This window comes from Ornithodoros turicata, chromosome 5 (assembly GCF_037126465.1).
Source record: "Ornithodoros turicata isolate Travis chromosome 5, ASM3712646v1, whole genome shotgun sequence".
NCBI lineage: Eukaryota > Metazoa > Arthropoda > Arachnida > Ixodida > Argasidae > Ornithodoros > Ornithodoros turicata.
The window spans coordinates 6,397,356-6,420,454 of NC_088205.1; the positions used below are offsets into that span (position 1 = coordinate 6,397,356).

At 46.4% G+C, this 23,099-nt stretch overlaps 2 protein-coding genes across 6 annotated transcripts in view; one reads left to right on the forward strand and one right to left on the reverse strand.

Moving 5' to 3' along the window:
- Positions 1-23,099, reverse strand: part of LOC135393833 (uncharacterized) — a 366,589-nt gene that overhangs the window by 8,015 nt on the left and 335,475 nt on the right. The gene's annotated exons all lie outside the window — the stretch shown is intronic.
- LOC135393835 (uncharacterized) lies at positions 4,066-10,668 on the forward strand. The gene is made up of 10 exons (XM_064624141.1): positions 4,066-4,130; positions 4,199-4,229; positions 4,292-4,338; positions 4,399-4,477; positions 4,530-4,618; positions 6,290-6,409; positions 6,689-6,760; positions 7,294-7,335; positions 7,418-7,471; positions 10,306-10,668. Exons 2-10 carry the CDS (start codon positions 4,226-4,228, stop codon positions 10,567-10,569), a joined length of 771 nt encoding a protein of 256 aa, XP_064480211.1. The 5' UTR covers positions 4,066-4,130; positions 4,199-4,225; the 3' UTR covers positions 10,570-10,668.

Genomic DNA, 23,099 nt, shown 5'->3' on the forward strand with positions numbered 1-23,099 from the left:
ACTTCTCGTTGTGTCGGACCCCCAAAACCACTGAGAATCCATTTGACGACCCCCCGTTCGACTCATGTTGACATAATTAAATAAGGGACGCGAAGAAAGGAAACAAGTCACCGCCGTGCAGGAAATGAAGCAATATATTTCTTATATCTCTTATATCTTAACGCTTCATCGTCGTTACGGTCGTTACAAGCTAACGAGTAGCGGGAAATTCAAGAAGGTGCACTCTTAAAAATGAACTTCACCTCATAGCACGCTCCTAGCCAACCATTATCTCGAATGATATCGTTATCTGCCCTGATTTGTTGAAAACGGGGGGGGGGGTGTACGCCATTTCTGTGACACTTATGCTGTTCATAATTGTCACAGAAAAGGCGTACGCCCCGTGTTTTCAACAAATCTGGGCAGATAACGATATCATTCGAGATAATGGTTGGCTAAGAGCGTGCTATGAGATGAAATTCATTTTTATGAGTGTGGGCCCGCGACACATTGCGCGTGACGTGTACCACGGCCTTCACGTATTGCGCGAAGAGCGCCGTGCACGTGTTTTATCACGTGCCCACCTTTTTAAATTTCCCGCCCGCTTTTTTTGAATTTCCCGCCACTCGTTAGCTTGTAACGACCGTAACGACGATGAAGCGATGAAGCCCCCCGCACTCTGCGGTGCTGCACCAGACGGTCTGCGGGCTGTCTTCCATTGCCGCGGACCCCCCAGAAACACTCTCCAGTCCCTCGGGAGTCCGTGGACCACGCTTTGGGACCCACCGATATCGAGCACGTCGACTTCTCCATCGCTCACACTAACAACCTTTCAGAATCACACTTCCACTGTCTCGAAGTCAGCCCTCTCACAACGTCAAAAAAATTGCTCGGTCCATGGCCTAATACAGCCCACCAACGCTCTGTCCTCAAAGCACTTCTGACCTTTTTGGACATCGTATAGGACTCCTTGCTGTGAGGTGACTCATTATTTCATTTCCAACATGACTACCAACAATGGGGTGGTACAGTATCACCCCTAGCGATGAAACTTCCCAAGCATAATAATAAAATAATGTAGTCGATTAACGGCTGGGCACTTTCCGAGCAAATTCTTCATCATCGATAAGGAGCTATTGGTCAACCTATGGGCCTGTTGCTCTGGGCCAGGTGGCGCGAGTGAGCAGCAACATCAGCGCCCCAAATCATGCAACACTCCCCAGTTTAGCAGACGACGCGGCACTTTCAAGTACACGGTTTCGAGTTGTTCGTGCTTTTCAAGAAGCATCGCTTTTTCTGTTGATTTCCTACAGGTTTTGTAGCTTCCTTGGCACCATGCCGTTTAACACACCATGCAAAACCCGCTGATGGAACTCCTTACTGTTGTGATCCGCGGCCGTTTGGGCCCGAAATGGCGCTGTGCAAACTTCACTGCAACAGTCCTATACCCAACGCACTTCGCAGAAGTTCGCACTCAGAAACGAACGTTCTGCAATGTACTTGCCGCACCAAGCTACTCAGGACGCCACTGAAGAATATCTTCAATTGTTCGTGCAAGCAGGCCCAGATGTATTTTCTTTATTTTTTTTCTTTTTACGGTCCCTTCATTATGCTTAGCCGGCGTCCCATTTCCTGTTACGCATTTTTGATTTTCCCGCCAGAGAGGACAGCAGCACAGTCGTCGCAGCACTACGCGATGCCGTTCGAAGATGGCGCCACCTGTGCGTAAGAAGCTACGCTGATAGATGTGTGAGACTGGAATACAACTTAACCCTTTCGTCTGCTTTATCCGCCTTGTTTTCGAAGGTCCTAGCCAGAAATACCGACTCTCCCCTCGGTTAAAGCTTCCATTTGAAAGCACGTTGTTCGCCTCCCTCAAAAGTGCCAGTAGACCGTCACCGCTAGTCCGGTACCCCGCGTCAGGTTCCGCATCTACCGCACCCAAGCAGCAAAATGTACTGAAAGTCGAGTGCAATAGGGGTGGACGGGTAGGGGGAAGGCCTTGAAGAGACTCGTGAAACTAAAGAACATTGATAAGACACATGCCGTCCACCCCTATTGCACTCGACTTTCAGTACATTCCCAAGCAGCACAATGTACCGAAAGTCGAGTGCAATGGGGGTGGACGAGTAGGTGGAAGGCCTTGAACAGACTCGTGAGACTAAAGAACATTGATAAGACACATACCGTCCACCCCTATTGCACTCGACTTTCAGTGCATTGTGCTGCTTGGGCACCCTATCAGCAGATAAGATTGTGTGAGGCATGCTCTTTGTCATTGGTTCCGGTAGGCACGGTAAGGTGACGTTATCAGCGCTGGCGTTCAAGGTATACTGAAATACAGATTGTTGGAGCGCGTTCATTATAAGTACATTGGGGCGTAAAACGTTTGTAATGGTGAGGGGGTGCGTCATTGCAATTACCTAGTGTATCTGCAGAGTCAATGTATGACCAATAACGTTTATTACATTACTGTTTATCAAATAGTGGCCACTGGGAAATGAAAGAGGCTTAATAATTCGTGGCTTTAAAGTAGCACAGAAGCCATTTTTAACACCCAGTTTTCTTCCTGTAAAACTGTTAAGTAGGCCAGTAAGATGCACTATGCGAAGTAATTTACACCACAGTCATAATTATCGCAGAAATTGAATTTATAATACGCCGCAAAAAGCGACCGTGCGCAACGGTGGTGAAGAGCAGTACCAGCCTGTGATCTGCATGGAACCTCGCGCAGACGCTATAAGGAAGAACGCTCGCTGATTGGCCTAGAGAAATGCTGTCTGCTACTCCGCTGTCGTCTGCTAGTCGGCTGTTCGGGGTTCTGAAAAAGCCTTTCTCCTGGCTCGGTCGGCTGCTCCTTCTATCCCTTATTCTCCGGGAAAACTGAAAAAACTGGTTTACTGCGGTAAAGGGACAAGGCGGGGGGGCTCACCCCAACTGACTGGCGAACCAGAACGAGTTCTCCTTATAACGTCATCGGTGACGTGGCATCATACCTCCTCATCCTCGTTATAACGGAGTCATGCCATGTGAGTTTTTTTTCTTTTTTTCTGGGAAACAAATTGCACACATCAAAACCTTTCGCGCCATTCGGTATAATGACACACACACTTTCATCAGATGTCTTAATCTGAATTTTTTTTTTTTTTTAATGGCCCTCTGTGCTCCTTTAAGTCGCTACTTGATTATGATCATGAACATCGCCATAGTGGGCGCCTCTGTGGGCGAATTTTTGTCCACACGGTGGTTCTGAGTGTGGGGTGGTGGTGGTGGTGGTGATGGTGCTAATGAAAGAGCTCGTCGTTGTCTGCCTCATAGAGGTGGACACAAGAGGTTGGGTACCCGCCTAGGTCCTGCCTAATAACGACAAGGTAAAATGGTCTTGACCTTCTTCTTCTCCTCCTCCTTCCTCCGTACCATCCTGCCGTCATCCGAGTATGGTGAGCCATAGCCTCCTATATACTAACTATACTGCTACTACTACTATTATTATTATTATTACTGTATAGGATACTATCGGTGAGCTATACATCGAGGCCATAAAGCGTTAGGAAGAAGAAGTGCTTTCCAACCTTGGTCTCCAGCTGCCCATTCTCCGTGGGAAGAAGAAGCATATATATGTCATAAGTTACTTGGATCTGACCTGGCCTTAGTCCCTATCATTACTGCATAGACATAGACAAACATCTTTCGCCCCTTTTGTCCTGGCCAATCTCCCTTAGTGGCTCACGGCCATCATCTCATTGGTAGAAGAAGAAGAAGAAACAGCTGTGTGTGGTTAGCGTCCAGCTCGCGTGGCTCAGTGGTTAGCGTGCTAGCCATGTCACGTCGAGACTGGGAGGTACCCGGGTTCGAATCCCGGTGCCGGCTGTGCTGTCTGGGGTTTTTCCTGGGTTTTCCTCAGACGCTTTCAGACATATGTCGGCACAGTTCCCCTAGAAGTCGGCCCAGGACGCACATTTCCCCAGGGCGTCAGTCGTGACGTTGCCCACATACGTGAGGCCGACAACGGCAAGCCCTTTCACCATCACCACCACCACCTGGTTAGCGGCCACTGCACTCCTGGCTGAAGAAGAGGAAGTCGCAGCAGCTGTGTGCCACGCGCCCACCTTCTGTTCTTGACCGAGGAAACAACCCCTCAAGGCACTTCGGTAAATGTATATGTCCTTTACCGATTCCAATTCCTTAAATCAATCAATTAAAAACCAATTACTTGAAGCATCAACTTCCTTCGCCATCGAAAGCAATGGGTAAGCTAATATCCCTTACGACACTGCGAGATACGCCTTCTTAAGTCCAAGTTTTCTCCCAGCTTTCGCAAGTATTGGCAAGGCCAAGCTGGTTTGCATAATCTTCCTTGTAAGCACGTCTTTATGGCGCCTTTCGAGACCATTTGGAACCTTCTCTTACTATTTTCAGCTGTGCAGTGTATTTCGCATTGTTGAGCTGATCGTCATAAGTGCCTACCCTACTGAAGAAGATAGATACGGCCAACGGGGTAAGTGGGATGTTTCGAGCAAATGTATTCTAAACATTTCTGCCCTCTTTAGTGGTGCTCCTGGTGTTTATCTTTCTGAAGGCATCGTTCGAGTCTGTCAACTGCTTTGCCGACATCGGACTATTCTTCAGTATGAACAATGTAAGCGAACCGTGGCCCTGTTATCCTGTTATCTGACGTGGAATATCACTTTTCACTGATTTGGCGAAATAGTAATGATAAAAACGAATGTTCTCATCGCCCAATTGCGCATATGCAACATGACTTATGACTTATATCTATACGGCTGAATTACATGTCTGTGCGTCTAGTACAGAATTTAGTTTTATTTACTGTTTATTTTTCCTTTTATTTTTGCCCACAGTTTAGCGTGTACGTTACGGCGCTATTCGAGCATGTATGCAGTTCCAGCATGAACACGAGTGACAAGTCAAACCTGCCTCGAAGGGTTAGGATTCCGTTTGCAGGACCAAATTCGAAGGCGCATGCGGAGCTATGTAGTACCTGGGTGTCGCACGGGACGCGGTAATTTTTAAATTTACTTTTCAATTCGCTTTCACTCTCCTTTTCTTTCTTTTTAGATTTTAAAAAGTTTTCCATTGTTACTTTCTAATTTACTTTTAATTTTAATTTACGAGACCCAGTGATAGTGGCATTGTAAAGTTAAGGGCGTCGTTGCCTGGACAGAAGCATGACGGGTGCTGTGAAATGCTATATTGTCAACTGCTGGATAAAAATTTGGCCGTAAATTATTTTGTCTCGGCGAATATTCACGCGGTGCCAACTGCAATGTCGCGGTCCTCACAAATTTATCCTAATGTGCCTTGTGGGCATTTTTTCTTTCACTTTCTTTTTCTTTTTTTTACCAACGATAAAGTACTCAATTTTTTGTTTCTCACTGAGGACAATCTAAAATGTGCAAGAAATTTGCTGGGATCTCAGGCCTGCAAATTTCCGCATCAAACATTTCGACCTCTTTCTCGCAATCGCCAGTACGTGTTGACGGCATGGGTACACAAAAGGAACCACGTGCCGCTCACATTGAGTTGTTGCTCCTTGATTGGGACCAACGAGGTCGCTCCATGGGTAATAGGGGAGAGAGGGAAACTGCGCAGACAACTGACCTACTTGTACAGCGTGCGCTCCAGACTTGTACGTAAGGCGTTAAGTGTAACTGCATTACTCGTAATGAATTCTATAATTTCGAGTAATCAATTACCGAGTAATTACTTTTGAAGTAGTCTGGCTCAAAATAACAATGCTCTGTATCAAATTTTCTGTGTCTTTGTTGGGCTATTCTACTGTAATAAGCAAAACAAAATATTATTGCTATTTCAGCTGTCCCGATCACGTGGGAGTCGCGTTCTCTCTCTTTTTTTTTCTTTTTTCGAAGCACGCAGGGGCGGAAATTTTTGCATGAATTGAAAGTAACGACCCGAGTAACGCGTTACTTGTATACTCGTTACTCAATTACATTTTGAGTCGAATAATTTGTAACGGTAATCAATTACTTTTGCTAGAAGAGTAACTGTAACGGTAATCAATTACTTTTTTGGAGTAACGGGCACATGTCTGGTGCGCTCCCACAGGGATTCCCGCGTCAACCTCAGGTCGTCATGACGTCAACCTCACTCATTGTCTTATGTGCTCTGTGAAAGAGTTGAGGGGTTTCTGGAGTATATACAAGACAGACCCGCGCGCAAGCGAGAACGCTCGCTGTTTCGAAGGCTACCCGCCGTAGCCAAAAACTAAAAAAAAAAAAAATGTGGAGGAATATATTTCACTGGTCCTTTAATTCTGCACGTTTTTCAGTTTCAGGATTCTCATGCGCCTCTGAGAGTGTTTATTGTTTGGCATTTGTTGTCGGCGATCGGCGGCGTCCCTGTCAGCCTCTACATATTCTGGTACAGACACGGAGACACATTCCAGCCGGTACCAACATTTTTCACCTCGTTTATAAGACTGAACGTGCAGCGTAGCTAGTGAAACATGACGAAAAGTAACCCCGAGACGGAACGACGTCTTCTTCTGTCTCTGGTTTTTCCTTTCATTTTTACCTCGTCCGCCGAGACTGTTTGCACGACCTCGTCAGTGTGAACGGCTGAACAGATTGGTGGATGGCATATACTTAGGCAGAAATAGGGCTTTTTCGAAGCTCTTACTGCATTAATTAGATCGTACCATTCTATTCGTTATTTGTTCCACGCCAAGAAAGACCCAAGGACGACGATTCCAGCGATCACAACGCCGTCTACGTCTCCGCCTCCAGAAGAGAACACGTTCGTAAGTTCGTCGGACGCTCCGTTAGATATAATGCAAAGATCTACTAGAGCAGCAAGAAGTGACATTTCACGTATCTCGGAACCGTGTCTCATTCATTAAACAGTTTATGAGGAGCCACCACTTACAACTTCTTCCCGGAGTGGTGTATCGTCATTGCGCTTACAAAAACGCCCGCGGAGCAAGCCCCGAAGCAGTCACCATATCATGGCCCGATCTTCTGGTGTGACGTCAGCAGGCCCCTGTGGCATCTCGCATGCGTGGCATCTCGCATTGACGTCGACTTCCCTCGCTCACTTACACGCTCTTCGGGGGAGTTGAGGGTATCTAGAAGGTGTGCAGACTAGAGGCCTCTCGCGGGCGCAGTTGGCGTTCCTTCGTAAGAGCTCACGTATGTTACTTCTCGCGAAACAGGCCCCACTAAAAACGAAACACTTATGAAAGGTCACTTCACTGCTCCTTTAAGATCAATCAGGGTGAATACTTGCGCTTTCAAATGACGAGAGAAATAACGTTTTCCGTGCACGTCTTCTCAGGACCTCACTTCGCTCGCTGAATCGGGAGCTAAGCTGATGAATGTAAGCACTGTTCGGAGGGACGTTACTTGAAACGCTACTCGTACTATTAGACGATTAAAATTGTGCGATGTATTACTTGCAGAAAGAGTACTTCATAGGCAGCGCCGTCTCCACCCTGATCGAACTCCTTATAAAGGTACAGTAGAACTCTACCGCATCTCATACAGGGAAACGTAGATTTCATGTAGGTTGCATCAGACTAACTTTTGCCGAGAACTGCCGAGCAGCGGAAATACGTAAGGTTACTAAGACATGATTACGCGCGTGAAACTAAAATGTCGACACTTGTCTCCGTAACAGTTATTGCGTCCTGTCAGTAATACATAGGCTTAAAGTGCAGCTCCGCTGCTGTTCCGAAAGTATGAAGACGTTGTGATATTCAGAACCGTGGTCCCAACTTCATTCATAAACGCACATTGCTTTCCAAATTTCCATACTCCTTCGTGAGAAATTTGAGAAAAACTACCGGGCGGCGGTTCCACTTGTGACGTCATACTTGGAACTGCGCGGATTGGATAGCCACACCTAGCCAGCTCTGCCTGGCAACCAGTTTGTGTTTACACTCCGTCATTGCCGCTGTATCGTGCTGAAATAGCTGTCACGAGCTATCGGGGACCACCGCACCGTTTTATCATGTTTCTTAGGAATACTTCGTCTTCGAGCACGTTCTCGTTCTCAATAGCTTTGGTGGTGCTTTCTGCACGCGCAGCAAGTCCGCGCATAGTGCGCTGCCAAAGCTATTGAGAATGCGTAAGTGTACGTCACACGTTAGGTGCTAGGTCTTGTTGGTAGCATGAAGCACAGTGCGGGCACAGAATGTCCTATCACAACGGCCGTCGTTGCACAACGAGGCCATCCTGTAAGGCTTGTTAAAGAAGACCGGCAAAACTATCTTTGAGGCGATTAACGACAGCAATTATCACGGAACACACCCAAAACATTCACCTTCGCCCATAGATCTCCGCCATCGCATCGACGATTTGGCGTTAGCCAAGCCACGAGCGCGGCTAAGCCAGGACGAAGCCGGGATTGGTCAGGGTTTGCCGACCACAGGACCGCCGTGCCAGGGAAATTAAAAAAATTGTTTTCTTAAAAACTACAAAGAAATGGGTGAATTTTTCACATGTATGCTCCCTGTGCGGAAACGAACGCACAGCCCAAGCATGGCTCCATTCTGTCGCAGTCGAAAATCGGCGGAGCTGAGCTTTAAAGGGCCACTAAAGATGCCGTTACCATGGCAACAGCACAAAAGGAGCGAAATTCGTCCGTTGCGACCTTCGCGGTTTATGAACGAAAGGAAAAAAACGTACGCCTTTCTTCTCCCTATCTAGAACACCGACAGTGCGGAGCTGGCTCTCATTGGTCTCCTCGTCAAACGATTCGTCCAATCATCGCGGCAGATCGTTTCAGGAAAACCAATCGGAGGCCTCACGGCACTGTCGCGCTTCCCTCAACGGGACAGAAGCTAAGAAACGAAAAAGAACGTCTCTCACGCGCCTTCTTTCGACGCTTCATGGCACCGTATATCAGCTTACGTTTGCATTTTATGATATAGCGCTTTCGCTTCCGCGCCGTAACTGAACCTAGCTTCTGGTTTTACCCTTGACGCAGGCGCACGCCCTAAGCGGCCGGTAGCTCGCGCTTACATCAACGTGAAGCTGTAACCGAAATCTTGGTCAACATGTTGGCTAGTCTTCCTCGTTTATTTCAAAAGCTACTGACTCTACTGAATGTATAATGCTAGAAAATAGTTTACGGAACACGCTCCAGCACACTCCTTCCTCAGAGTGACATGCTAGCAGCGGATGGTGCCGTACGAACTTGCACACAACTTGTGACTGGGTTACCTAGGTGCATGTCGGCACTAGTCTGTACGGTCCCATCCACTGCTTGCGTGTCACTCTGGGGAAGGAATGTGCTGGAGCGTGTACTGTGAACTTTTGTCCAGCACTGTACAAAGTAGGATGGGGGGCGTACACTAGCGGGTGTATGCCTTCTTGTTTGCATCAAACTAAAGGAATGACGTCTGTTGTACTAAATTTAAGTTTGCGTGCGACAGCTATACGAAATTTTCGGGACATGCTGCATGAAGCATGAGTGGGATTTGACGTTTCTGACAGTTACGTATTGATGTGTTTCTTTTTTCTTTCTTTTTTTTTCTGTACCTCTGCACAAAAGGCTTGTTTTCCACAACCGTTAGATGCATCGTCCAGCACAGAGCACCGGAAAGCGTGCTCTGCCGCAGTACGACGTACAATGTGGCAAAGCTATCTTGCGAGGACGACCGCACGATATTACGAACTGAGGTTACGCGGTATCTTGTATCACTAGAGAGTTTTAGCGCATTGTACGCCATCGCCTTTGCGTACGTAAGGGATAGTGTTGGTGGAACTGCAAACTGCGCGTGCGCAGATCCACCAATGCTATCCCTTACGTACGCAAAGACGATAGCGTACGATGCACTAAAACACGTTATTTTTAACCGATGGTGATCGAGGCCATGAACTCGTTGCTGGGTTTCCGTTAAGTCAGTGGGGGGTTCACTCACACGAGAGCTGGACAAAGCGAATATTTCATTCACTTTCAAGAGGGCGGCCACAAAACTTAGCCCATAAGCCATAACTCTCTTTTTGCCTCTATTTTACTGTCCATTTTGCATTTGTGGCTCGTCCCTGCTAACTGAAAAAAAAAAAAAAAAAAAGTTGGCTTGCGTACCACACGCCAGCCCGCTTGCGGTTCGAGAGTTGCCTGGTTGCTATAAAACCGCAAAGAAAAGCTGGTTTACCTCCGAACTGTACCTGTATCGGTTTTCCAGTTCGACATCATGACACACAGCTTTCTCGCTCTTACTAAAGGAACAAAAACGGAATGTTTGTGCACGTATCGGATACCTAGGCGTTTCATGCAGCACACGGGTTAAAGGAACGTGTAGGCTTCAAAGAATGTTACCTCTGGATTCTCCTTTGACAGTTATTCATGATGTACCACTTCATCACCTTCTACAACCTGCGAGTAGCGGAAAGAGCGAGGTTAATAGCTAAAGCGGAATCACATAACTCCAAAGGGAAATCAGCACAAGCACCACACCCCGATAAGAAACCCTCCGGACTTCCACTGCAAGAAGCCGACCATAAAGGTTCGGGACTACGACCACCTCCGCCGCCACCACCGCTGTCACCTTCGAAAGCTGAAGCCGCGAAGCCGAACCCGGCTGGCGCTCCTCCTAAAGGGTGACTGTGCGGAGCGAACAACGCCATAGACTCTCTTCTTGTATCCATTCATTTCATTTAGATAGAAATGCTGACCGAGAAGGAAATTAAACTAAATTTCCCTAAACTAAATTGTCCTTCCGGCTCTGGCTTTTTGTATTCCTGTCTGGTTTTTCTGTTTACTTTGTTCTGGAAACCTGCTTTATTGTATCTTTGTTTGTTTGGTTATATATATATATATATATATATATATATATATATATATCTGTGTCGCAAATGTCTCTGTAACGCGAACGTTGTTAGTTGCTCCTAACTGTTTTCATATTACGTTTGTGAGTCCCTCAGCGCGGGCTCCTTGATAGTTTTGTTTTTCTTTTTGCTGCTGTTGTTGTTTCCCATTTCGACGTATAAATTTCCCTGCAAGGTTTCAAAATTAGGGCGCGCGCTATAAAGCGACGCAATAAGAGAAAACCTATAGTGTTCTGCTAGCGCGTATGACGGTCGTGCTGCTTTCGTTATCATTTTTATTATTATCATATTTCGCTGTGGACGCTTTTATATGTGTGCATCTTTTCCGCTTTCGAGGCTCATTATAAGGTTCATAAGACGAGGACCTAGCAAACAGTCATTACGTGTTTCCCAGAGAAGCGCAAAATCGACTTTTCATTCCTCAAAAAATTTCTCTTTGTTAACATACGATTTATCCCGTATTCCCGAAGGGAGGGATGGAATTAACAAAATGAAGCTCACGCAACGTATTGTGATGGAGAAATGCTGGGTTTCACACGCAGAATAAAGGAGCACGTCTGGGGTATTTGCGTTCGAGCAATGCCTGGAGATTACATTTCATTTGTAGAGTCCGAATTTCATTTGTATAGTCCGAAGTATGTCGACATTAGGTAAACGGAAAAAGAGAACCATTGTTTCTCTCTTTAATGATTGTTGAAGAAATGATGAATTGATGGAAGTTGAAATGATGACGTTTGTAGGGTGCCGACGGGTCGGAAGAAGAGGTTAGTTGGAACTCTGGAAGCGAAGAAGAATAAAACGAAGGTTCTTGTGTTGGGAATATTACAAAGTTTCCCTCTTTCTCTCTACAAAGAGCACTCATTCATTCACACTGAACGGCTGAAGGCTACTCAGCACCATTAGCTACGACGTGAATTCGAACTTCACTGCCTTCATTTTTAACAATGCTCATTATGGCCCAAACTCTACCCCACACTGCCAAACCAACGTTTAAGCTCATAGTCCCTGTGTGTGTAGCCAAACTGCCAGTGCCTCATCTCGAATTAAAGCAAGCAAAAAAATAAGGAAAAGGGAAAAAAAAAGAGACACCGTAAGCCTCCCACCAAAGCAAACATAGCCACCGAGCTTTTTTATCATTAAGCCGATGCAAGGACATTGCTGCGCCACGTAATAATAAAGCCGTAGGCCGATGATGATGCATTCACGGGGTCACGATGGGTGGTTTAGGGTCAGAGCAGAGGCGCGCACAAGCACGTCCAGCACAATGCATAAAGCCCGCCTTCGAGGGTCGAGGCAGCCAAAACGAGCGAGCGTGACGCTACGTCAAAACTGGGTGTGGGTTTAACTTCGGAGGCCGTAAATGAAGCGTCCGGGATGGTATACGCGCGCGCGGGCGGGCGGGGAGTTCACGCGGGCTTCGTACGAACGAGAAAGAAAAAAAAGGAGCCTTATTGCAGCACGCCCGAAACGTTTTATTTCTTTGGTACACAGTCGTTTTGTTGTTCATGCATTTATGCGTTTCTGCCGAGCGAGGTATCTCCTCTTTGGACAGTACAGTTTCCGCAAGTGAAGTTCACCACCATGTGTGTCCTGCATTTGGTGTGGCCGTCAATTGCGTTCTTCGAGAAAGTCGTGAGGGTTGTAAGGAGTGTCATTATACGCGTCTTCGCGTCCGCGGTTCAAGTGGAATGATCGCGCAATGATTTCAGCCTTCATTATCCCGTTATCGGCTTACGGTTCTTACTGGCTTCTACTTTCTACAGCGAGCTTAACACAGAATAAACCCATCAACGGCGTCAATACAGATCGTTTCCACTGAAAAAGAACACACTGACAGCGCTTGCGTGTTACGTCTGCTGACAGTCAACGTTGACGTTGCAACGGAACGTCCTTTCGGATCGAACGCCGTAAACGCAATGTGAAGCTGTTCGGCCCTGCGGTACTGGCACCCGTGTGACCCAGAAGATCATATATATATATATATATATATATATATATATAGAGAGAGAGAGAGAGAGAGGTACTAACAAAATATGAGGCAGACAACGAAGATGTAGGAAGTAGAAAAAGGGGGAGTTATTTATTTACTAGTGGAAAGTTAAGGGGGAAGTCAACGTTACGGCGGAAGCTCCGCCTTCGTCAGGACAGTCCTGACGAAGGCGGAGCTTCCGCCGTAACGTTGACTTCCCCCTTAATTTTCCACTAGTAAATAAATAACTCCCCCTTTTTCTACTTCCTACATCTTCGTTGTCTGCCTCATATTTTGTTAGTACCTATTTAATTTCGCGGTCGCCCGGACCCCTTTCTTCCAGCATATATATATATATATATATATATATATGTTCAACGTGACTTTAAGGACCCCTCCTGATAATGACGACACAAAGTTAGCTACAATCTCAATGGTGATTGGATTGGCTATAGTACATAAAGCAGCTGTGTTCAACCGTCCACGTGATGCATCGTATTCACTTCACAAGGGAAACGAGGGGCAGCTATCAAAAGAATCAACCCTTCTCTATCTGTTGTCTTAATATGTACGGCATCTCGGGAAACGAGATAAATTCAATGGACCTTTTTCACATACGCGTCGTACAACGAACCATGCTCGGCGCGTTTCGAAACAAATCCACGTAGATAGCACAAAGGACCAAAACCGGTCCGGAGTGGGGCCAAGAAGGTCGCACCATTCGTGCGGTCTCCCCACTGGTCCCCACTTCTGTCGTCCCCATAGTGCGCCATCTAGCGATGACGCAGATCACCGTCTCCGGCGCCTCAACGTCATGCGCATGCGCATAGGCCATTGTTAAAAAACGTCCATTAAAATGTCGCATTCTGTCGTGTGCAGATGCCGTCGTTTCACTTCCGCCTGTTGTCTTCCCTATTTACGTCATTACAGATTTCGCCGCCAGGGTCCAATTCAGCTATCTCTTCTCCAGTTGCTCCGTGCGTATTTTTTGTCGGCGTGCCCTGCACGCCGGAGCACGAGACTCATTAGGCCGTGTATCTTGTGCTGTTCATCGCAGCATAAAGGGCAACCTCCATGGAGCGAATGTACAGCGAAAAAGCTGCGAACTTCGCTCAGCGTCAGACGCCCTGCGCGAGGCGTCAAAAATGTGAGCGTCCGCCGCCGATCTGCCCATGCCAGATATTTTCGCCCAGCGTCCGCGATTCCGGAAGCGTCAACTGCAGATGAACCAATCAAAGTGCTCTTCCGCTACGAATCTACGCCAGATCGCCTGTACGTGGTCGTCTGCTCTCGTGAATCATCATCCTCGTCTTGCAACTGGATGCGTCGTCTGCTCGCTGTTTCGCCAACTGCATCGTTAGAACGTGAGGCATTGTCTGCCAATAAACATGTTTTCCCTTCGCAGTAGTGAATATGCATTTCGGTACGTTACTGGGCGCATCTTTTCAGACAGTTGTTGGATTTAGTTGCAAAATTTGTGACATTAAATGCACTTTTTCGAGCGATTGATTTCACTAAGCTTTCACCTTATACCCTGGCAACAGTGACATCACAGCATGACTTCCCGACGCCGTCCGCTGGTTTTTCGCTCCATGGAGGTGGTGCCGGCGAACAGCTGGCGGCGGAACGCGCGTGGCAGTCTGCCGCGCGAACTTCGTTGCAAAAATTCGCTCCATGGAGGTTGCCCTTAACACATCCTATTAGGATCGCTCTCTGCGTTTAATTTAGCACGCTTCTTGCGCAAGATTGGAGAAGGTGGTCTTGACGTTTTGCGCTTTGAGGTCTTTCTGTTATGGGCGTGCGCAGAAACATCAACGCTATCCCTTACGTGCGCAAAGTCTATAGTGTACGAATTACGCAAACTCTCTAATATCGTAGAGTAATTGAACAGGAAAATGAAACGGCAAACTCTGGTGTCGGCGCCTTATTGAAGGTAATAGTATTTTTATAATTCGGGTTTACGTCGCGAGACAACTGAGATCATGAGCGACGCCACAGCGGTCGGTCTGTGGATTGCTTTTGCCCAACTGAGGGTTCTTGCGATGAAAGCTCACCACACGGCACCCCGTATTCAACGTCCCTCGCGGAAGACGGCGTGTCTAAGCAACGTGTACCCTGCCACCAAGTTGCTGGCGTCCTCGGCCGGGTGCGAACCCGCGATCTCGGGTTCAGAAGGCAAACACGCTACCGACTGAGCTACCGATGCCGCTTCAAGGTAATAATGGTGCGCGTGCCCACATTCTACAAAATAACAAAAAAGTACTTTATTTGAATGATGATGAGTGGGAGTATTTAACTGAAGGCAATATTTCGTACTACATTCAACTGATTCTCCGTCAACCAGAAACTAAAATCTTTGCAGCCCACAATGGGTAGACCCAAGGCCAGACCAAGGAAGAGAGCCATGTGGAACCGAAACAGAATCCTTACGAAAACAGAAACTGCGCCCAACCAATTTACCCGAGCCTACTTCACCAACTGCATGCACGTAAATGAAATCAGCAAGGGTGGATCGCAGAACTCAACTCTCAGATTTTCATTTTAAATTCGTGGTAAGTAGTTTAATCTGTAAACTGAGAACCGGCTACATCCCCACTTGGCGAGTACTTAACCGTTTGGCGTTAAAACTAACGGACATGCATGAAATATCAATTCATTATGGACTCCCAAAGCAAGAAATAACATTTTCAAACTAAACGAACACGGGTTATGTATTATTGCTTTCTATCGATGAATCATCCTCTTCCTCTGTGTTAGAGAAGCAGAACCAGAATGAACCCTTTTCTAAAAGCAGCGGTCGTCTTGAGAAATTACCCGACACGACTTAACGTTTTAATCAAGCCCATCTCCTATCTCTACTGGAGGCCCCCCCGCAAGTGACCACGTTTGCAGGCCGCAAATCTTGTTCGCAACGTAGCCCCCGCAGAAACGTTTACAAGGACACTCAGCAAGAAGAACAGACAATTCGTTGACGCCATAACTTCGCAAGCAAACTTCAACTCCTCACTACATATTCATGACGCTCAAATTCTTCGCTTAGGCACAGCGGGGGACCGCGAATAGCATCCACCACCGCATCTGAGCGTGTATACTCCCCCTGAGAAGGGGGATGCGTAACCTTAACATGATGGAACTGCCATGACTGTCTTGAACTCTCGCAGCCGGAGGCTTGCCGTCAAAACAATTTCCTTTACGCGCGGTGCCCTCCCACACCCAGTGTTGCCAGACCGTCGGGGTATTCTCCGCCGGATTCGACTTTAATCCGGGCTAAATCGGAGTGACGTCTGACTGCATCGACCCCTGTCAGATCTGAAGGTCGAGAATGTTCTCCAGTGTTTGGCGAAGATGGAAGACTACCGGCAAAGGAGGGAACCGACTTGGGAGGGAGGAGCAGTGCTGACAACGGGCGCGACTTCATCCCTTTTTCGCCGAAAACAAAGCTGAAGTGGCAGTGCGCGTGCACCGCATGCCTGTATTACATACCACACGAAGTACATGGGAACGTTTCCTTTATATGTTTGCAGCGCATTATGTGGTAACCCGTCAGAATAATCTATACAACGAGAATATTGTCTGAATCGCTGGGACAGTTCCTTGGGGGACGTGTTTTCTTTCTAAACGGCTGTGACGAAACAAACAACGAAAATAAAAAGAAAGAAAGAGGGAAGTGTTCAAGAACACCCACCAGGGGTCTGCGATACGTTTTAGTTTCTCTGTGGAAACTATTGCTTTCAAACTAGCAAGTATTCATTTTGCAGCTTCATATCTGTAATAAATCCGACATGTCTTGCATGGCGGGGCTGCATTCTACTTGAGTTCTCCCACTGCTGGACCTTTATCACCCTATCAACGCTTTATATACAAATACTCAATACTAATCATACATCCTGAAAGGAGACAAGATTACGTCAACGAAACAGTTGACCAAAGCTGTGGCTCGCCGGTTTGTATACGAGCTAATTCGCAAAAATACGTACTTAAAAAATTAATCAGCGTGTCCTTTTTACATAGGCGTTAAACCTGCAATTAGTGATTACGACTAACTAACATTGGCGCGAGCACTTGACATTCATGGATAAACACACTTTTGGAGCCTGCAACTGTATATGGAACACGTCTAATCGCCTGGCACATCATTAGAACCCAATTCGCGAAGTGTAATTCTGTGCCTTTCAGTCCCGCGGAGAACGCAAATTGGCCATCCGTTCTCGTTAACAGTTCCATGCATACCGGTACTCTTTCTACCACACAGAAATAACGGTCTCCCTCTCGGCGACAAGGCATTGATGAACGAAATGTATAGAAATGCGTGAAGTGCAGACGTTAGCAATCGTTTCGCGATGCGATATTCTGGGTGCGATTCCACGTGTAAAGGCTATCCTCCTTTGGTGTAGGGGAAAGGAAGCACGCTCCGGACACGAGCAGCTCACAGCGAGTTCGACGGGGCGTTATAGTGCATCAGAAAAGAAAGCTTTTACTGGCTCGAGAGTGTGCATGTTACACTGGTCGCTCCAGTGCAACATGCGTCACATTTCATTGGTGGTTCCGTTCCGTTCGCTCTACGTTCGTTTCGACAATAGAGGCTATCACCTTACGTATACGTAAAGGATATCGTTGGTGCTCCCGCACACCCGCAAAACATAGAGAGAGGTTCGCGCATTTCTCAGAACCACTACGCTATCGCTTACGTACGCAAAGGCGGTATAGCGTATGATGCACTAAAACTCACTATTGACTACACTCACTATTGACTACACTGGACTGCGGGAATTCGCTATTAATCGCACAGGTTTCATGCGGATGCGAAGTGAGTATCGTGTATCACTGCGTCATTTCTACCGCGTGTTAACGTAACGCAGAATCTCAAAACAGTATTACGTTCATGGTAGCTTTAGCACTTTGTGTAACGTTCATTTACTCTGTGCAGACGAATATTGGATAGGACCAATAACACAAAGCAAATGTGTTTTCTACGCCTTCCTGCTATATACCTTCAGTACGTATACCTGGAGAGTGCCAAAAAAATCGTTGGCATTTAGAATGGCGAGACTCCCCATTTACTCGTAAAGGCGAATTTCTTTTCCTCGAGCCGCAATTGGCCCTTGGGACGAACTGCTGATCCTCACCTCTCAAGCGTCAAGAAGGTCACATTTCCAAGCACCTGCTTTCTGAGTACCTATTTATATACTATTCTCCAGAGGAACGCCTCTAGATCGATATTTATATTAGCCATCAGGACACTGTCAGCAACTAACAGCTCTCCAAGTTTCGATGATACACGTGAAACTAGAGTATTTATCGCAACTTTTTTTTTCTTTCCATTTTCATTCTTTGCACACTAGGATAAAGGCTAGCAAAAAAATCTGACACCATGCTATAACTTTGGACAGACTGTTCCTCGAAAACAATCGTAGTCATGGCGACGTATTTCGAGTAACCTTAACCGGAATCACATTGAGGAACACGTGGAAGCAAGCGTCAATTACCCAGGGAACTTCAGGGTCACGCAATGTAGACTTAACTATTAATAATTTTAATTCAAAAAGGTACTGTTGTGTCAAAGTCCGCCGCATGTGGCAAAGCTGTGCAGCGCAACCTCGGGCGTGACGCGCGTGACGCGCGCTTCCGAAACGCATCAGCGTCTGGCATTCGTTCACATTGTCTATATTATTCCGTCATTGGACCCCCGTTTATTGCATTGCCTCCGTGAAGACTCGCAAACGTCGGAACGCACACGGCAAATGCCGAGAGAGCACCAAAAGCAAACTATCATAAAGAAATCGGCTTTTGGCGGCGCATGTAATACCCTGCGGAATTTGAGCGTTTATTCCCTCCTACGGATGTTGCGGTGGTGTATGCTTCTCTCCGACATGGTCGTCCCCGTGCTGGGCGGAAAGAAAGCAGCCGAAATCCGGTTCTGGGCTTCTTTCCGAGATGCCGCGTGTCCCACCCCCCGCAGAGCGGCTGACCGGTTGTCCCCAGAGATAATTTCTCGCCGCCGATCTGAAACTGACACTGACAGTTTGCCCCCTATTACACGAAGGGGACCTGCTGTCTCAATAGACCTTTCCTGACGACCATCTACACGCCCGAGTAGTTATAGCGAATATGGCAGCGATACCTGTTCCTTCGGGCACTTCTTAACGTGAAGATGGCGTATACAGAAAGATAAACGGGAAAGAAAAAGCTAGCCTTCACAAATGCAAGTGTCTCGATAGGGTGCGGTCTATATTTGTGTTTGTTCATGTGCTCTTGGACGGCGTATAGAAACGGCCGGCAGTTAATTGTGATTTTATGTAAAGTGAAGCAGGTCTGTGCGCTAATGCAGAGACCAATGCCTGTGCCTGGATCATTCGGTGAGATGTATTGCGAAAATGTCGCCTCAACAAACTCGCGCAAGAGCTCGCAAGAGCTAGATTAGCTTTGGTACGTAAAGTCGTGAATACATTATCTCGTTGCACCAAATATCATGCATACTTCATCATATTTACTTCAAAATTCCGTTGAATACCTTTCGCTGTTTCCACTGCAATATTTTGTTATACCACGCATTGCTTTGAGACTGTCATGTACGACACGCAGAATCATATATGTATATAGTATGTACCACCCATACCCACTCTGAGCTCTGCTGTGAGTACAGACGACAGAAAAGAAAAAAGAAAAACAAAAAAGACAATGTAGAAAAGCAAGCCTGACGGAACACAGGCGTATATGCATTGTGAAGTTCAGGCAATTTCGCACAGTCAAGAAACGAAAATCGTATTCGTTGTTACGCACTTTTGAAAACAACATTTCGATTTTGCGAAGTATATAGAAGGCCAAAATATGTGTTGCGCAACCATTTCCGTTAAATATAATTAGGGGGTAGAAATGGACCTTCGCGCATGTACGCTCTCTTCGCTCAAATTAAAGGCGTCCCTCGAGTTGCGAGCAACCAGCAGGAGGGCCACGAGAAAAAAAAGGGGGGGGGGCACAAAGCGCGGTCATTAATATGTCTGATCGTAACAGACGGTGCAGTACTCAACCTCGAATACAAATGACGCTTCATTAGCTAACGAGTGTTGAACGGATGTTTACAAGATGCATTATGCTCAGCACCGCAAACATAACCATTTGTATTGCTCAGCTTTTTTTTTTTCCTCTTTCCTCTTATAATTTGTGGTCACCGTAAAAGAATATAAAAAAGGCGAGACGAGCTGCAACGAAAGAAAAACGAAACCTCGTTTTTGTTTCTCAAATGCCTTCCACGCGCACACATTACCTATGAAAAGAATAGAGAGAGAGAGAGAGAGAGAAAAGAAAAAGAAAAGAGAAGCAAGAAGAGACGGGGCAAAATGGAAAAATTCGTTAATCATATAGTATATACTTCGCTAGCGCCATTACCAGCAAATGTTTCCATCGAACAGGGAGTATAACAAATAAAAGTGTTCTCTTCATGGGGTGCTCAAAAACCGTTTAATTTCGCGCAATTACAGGAGTTTCCCGCCAAAGTAACTGGATTAAATTAAAGTGACTGGGGTAAATTAAGGATAGGGAATGGTAGGATAAAACGATAAGGAAGATGGACTCACTAAATTTGTGACTCATCTAATCAGTCAACCATACGAAGTAACTGGTGCAAGTAATGTGGAGTCGCAAGCCTCACACTAGAGAAGCCAAAATGTCCATTGTATTTTTTTCTTGAAATGATGTGGCCTTTACAGCTCAGTGGCGTTACCGCTCGAGACAAGTTGACTCTCCCACCTGCTGCCACCGTGGTGTTCTTGAGGATCTGGAGCATATTCTTCTTCATTGCTCCCACTACCAACCCACCTTCCCGAACCACACTCTCCGAGTCTCTTCGTCAGCTGTACTCTCGCCCCTTCTCCCTATCGAAATTGCTTGGTCCCTGGCCTAATCCAGCCCAGCAACGCTCTGCGCTCAACGCTCTTCTGACATTTCTGGACACCATCGGACTTCGATCGTTATTTTATTCCCCACATTCCCACCAGCAATGGGGTAGAGTATCGCCTGTGGCGATGAACCTCCCCACTCTCCAAAGCCAAAATAAAGTTGTTGTTGTTTCTTGAAATCAATCAATAGATCACGGCCTAAATTTCTTCGCGAATTCAGCGCACGGGCAGATATTCGCGGCTAAGATTTCCTCAAATTCCGGGCGCTAAAATTCGTGGCTTAATTAGCTTACTTCGTCATTACGCCCGAAATTGCAAGTATATATATCACATTTGATAAAAGCGACATTGCACATTCTTGGGCCGTGAACAGTGATTTATCCAGAGCCCAGTTTGAATAGGGAAACTCGGCTATGGATATTTCACGGTCGACGGGTTCGTTCCGGGTTATTTAAAAGATAGAAAGGCTTCGAACGAGGATTGACTCCCATTCTGCTATATGGCTTTTGCCAGAAATTCCCTAATTACGCAGTTAATTAATTTTAGGTAAATAGGCATCTTGCTGTTATATGCTCTCTTCGAGAGAACGTCCCCCCGGCCGTATATAACTCAACTGCAAAAAAAAAAAAAAAAAAAAAAGAATACAACAACAACAACTACTATTACATTAATGATTATGGGATGAGGTGATTCACCGCAACAACTGCGGTGCCATACCTCAGTGCCTGTGGGTTACTGCATGAGTGGGATGACGATGAAAAAGATGAGGCATACACTCTCGCACACGCACACACATGAGAGACGCAACAACAACAACAACAACAACAACATAGATGAATGGATGATGATGATGATGTGGGATTGACAGACGCAAATGAGACATCACACGCGTGGGTGCGTCGTCATTGATGGGACGTCTATGCTGCTCGCATAGCATTTTCATAAAAAAATCTGTAATGAATAGAAACCAACACCCTGTATGTGTAATTTTTATTTTAGTTTGCGACGTATTTGCAATGACCTCAACTCCAACATACGAACAGTGTCTTGCCAAAAGATAAAAGTTTACAAATAACGAGTAATTCACGAAAAAGCCAATGAGTGCCAGCGCCAGTGGTTGAACCTGGACCCTCTTGATTATCGGTCAGGGACCCTTCTACCAAAAAAACTACGACGTAGGGTTATACCAATTAACACGGTGCAAAAACAAAAGTCCCACGTGTACTGCAGTGCAGGATGCAAATCCATAACCGAGAACTGAAGGAAGAATAAGTCTGAACAGCAAAGGCATGCATAAATCTCGCTTTGCGGGGCAACGCATTCCTCGTTTACAAGCCATATCCAAACCGCGCTTTCTTTGGAAGAAAAGCACGCGTATCAAAGTAACGCGAATTCCTCCCACGCAAGATGCACTTCTTCTATGGCGTGCCAAATGGAAGCTGACAGCAGAGCGAACGGAAAGAGAAGGATAACCGAATCTGACAAGTGTATGCAATCCGAGAACGGCGTCCTGTCTGCACTGATCTCAAGAAATCGGGCCGTCATCCGCCACTTCGGATTCATATTGAATAAAGCACAGGGTGGATCTCCTGAGAGCGACCCGATGACTCTGACGAGGCACTTCCGGGGAAACGGTCTAATTGTGATGAGTGCAGCAGGCGTCATTTGAATGATGGCAGTTGAAGCAAGGGTACCGGCAGTGGGCTTTTTCTTAAAGTGAGGCTTGTGCAGTGTTTTGTTCTTTGATTCATCATGTTATCAACGCAACAAAGGTGCAATAGAAAAAAGATTTTTTATTTTATTTACCACTTCACCATCACCAGAAGGAAGAAAACACCAGTCATTAAAGACTGCATGAAATACGTGACCATCGCCGTATTCTGGAATCGTCGTTGGCCTACCTGGATAACCGCCGGAGCTCTTGGGTGCTACTCGATTCTCATCTATGTACTCGACTTTTCCGCCACGTTCGGGGTGAGTGGCAAATCATGCTCTAGCCAGCTCGCTAGGGCTGTCTTGCCCTCCACAGCGACTCTCCCGGATTGTTCGTTTGGTATATGGCCAGTACGAAAAACAAACTCTCCTAGGGTGTGTTGCTATATCTAGCTTGTAGGATTGTAACATGAAGTTAGTGTCTGTGCAAAGGGGACTACCTCCATATAGGTAGTTCTCCTGCTTCATGACAATACACACCTGTGGGTCACCAACTGACAGTTACGCACGCGATTGCGCAATTTTTGAAATCATGTTACCTTGTCGGCACCTTCTGAAGTATCGGCAGGTCTCGGATACTATTCTAAGGGCTGGGTACGCTACACCTTGCATTGATGACCATTGCTGTATTTAGCCGACGAACTTCTGAACTATGGTCTCATTAATACTGGACTCGCTAATAAGTCGGCCTCCATTTGTTTTTGGTTATCTGTCTCGGACATCTTGAGT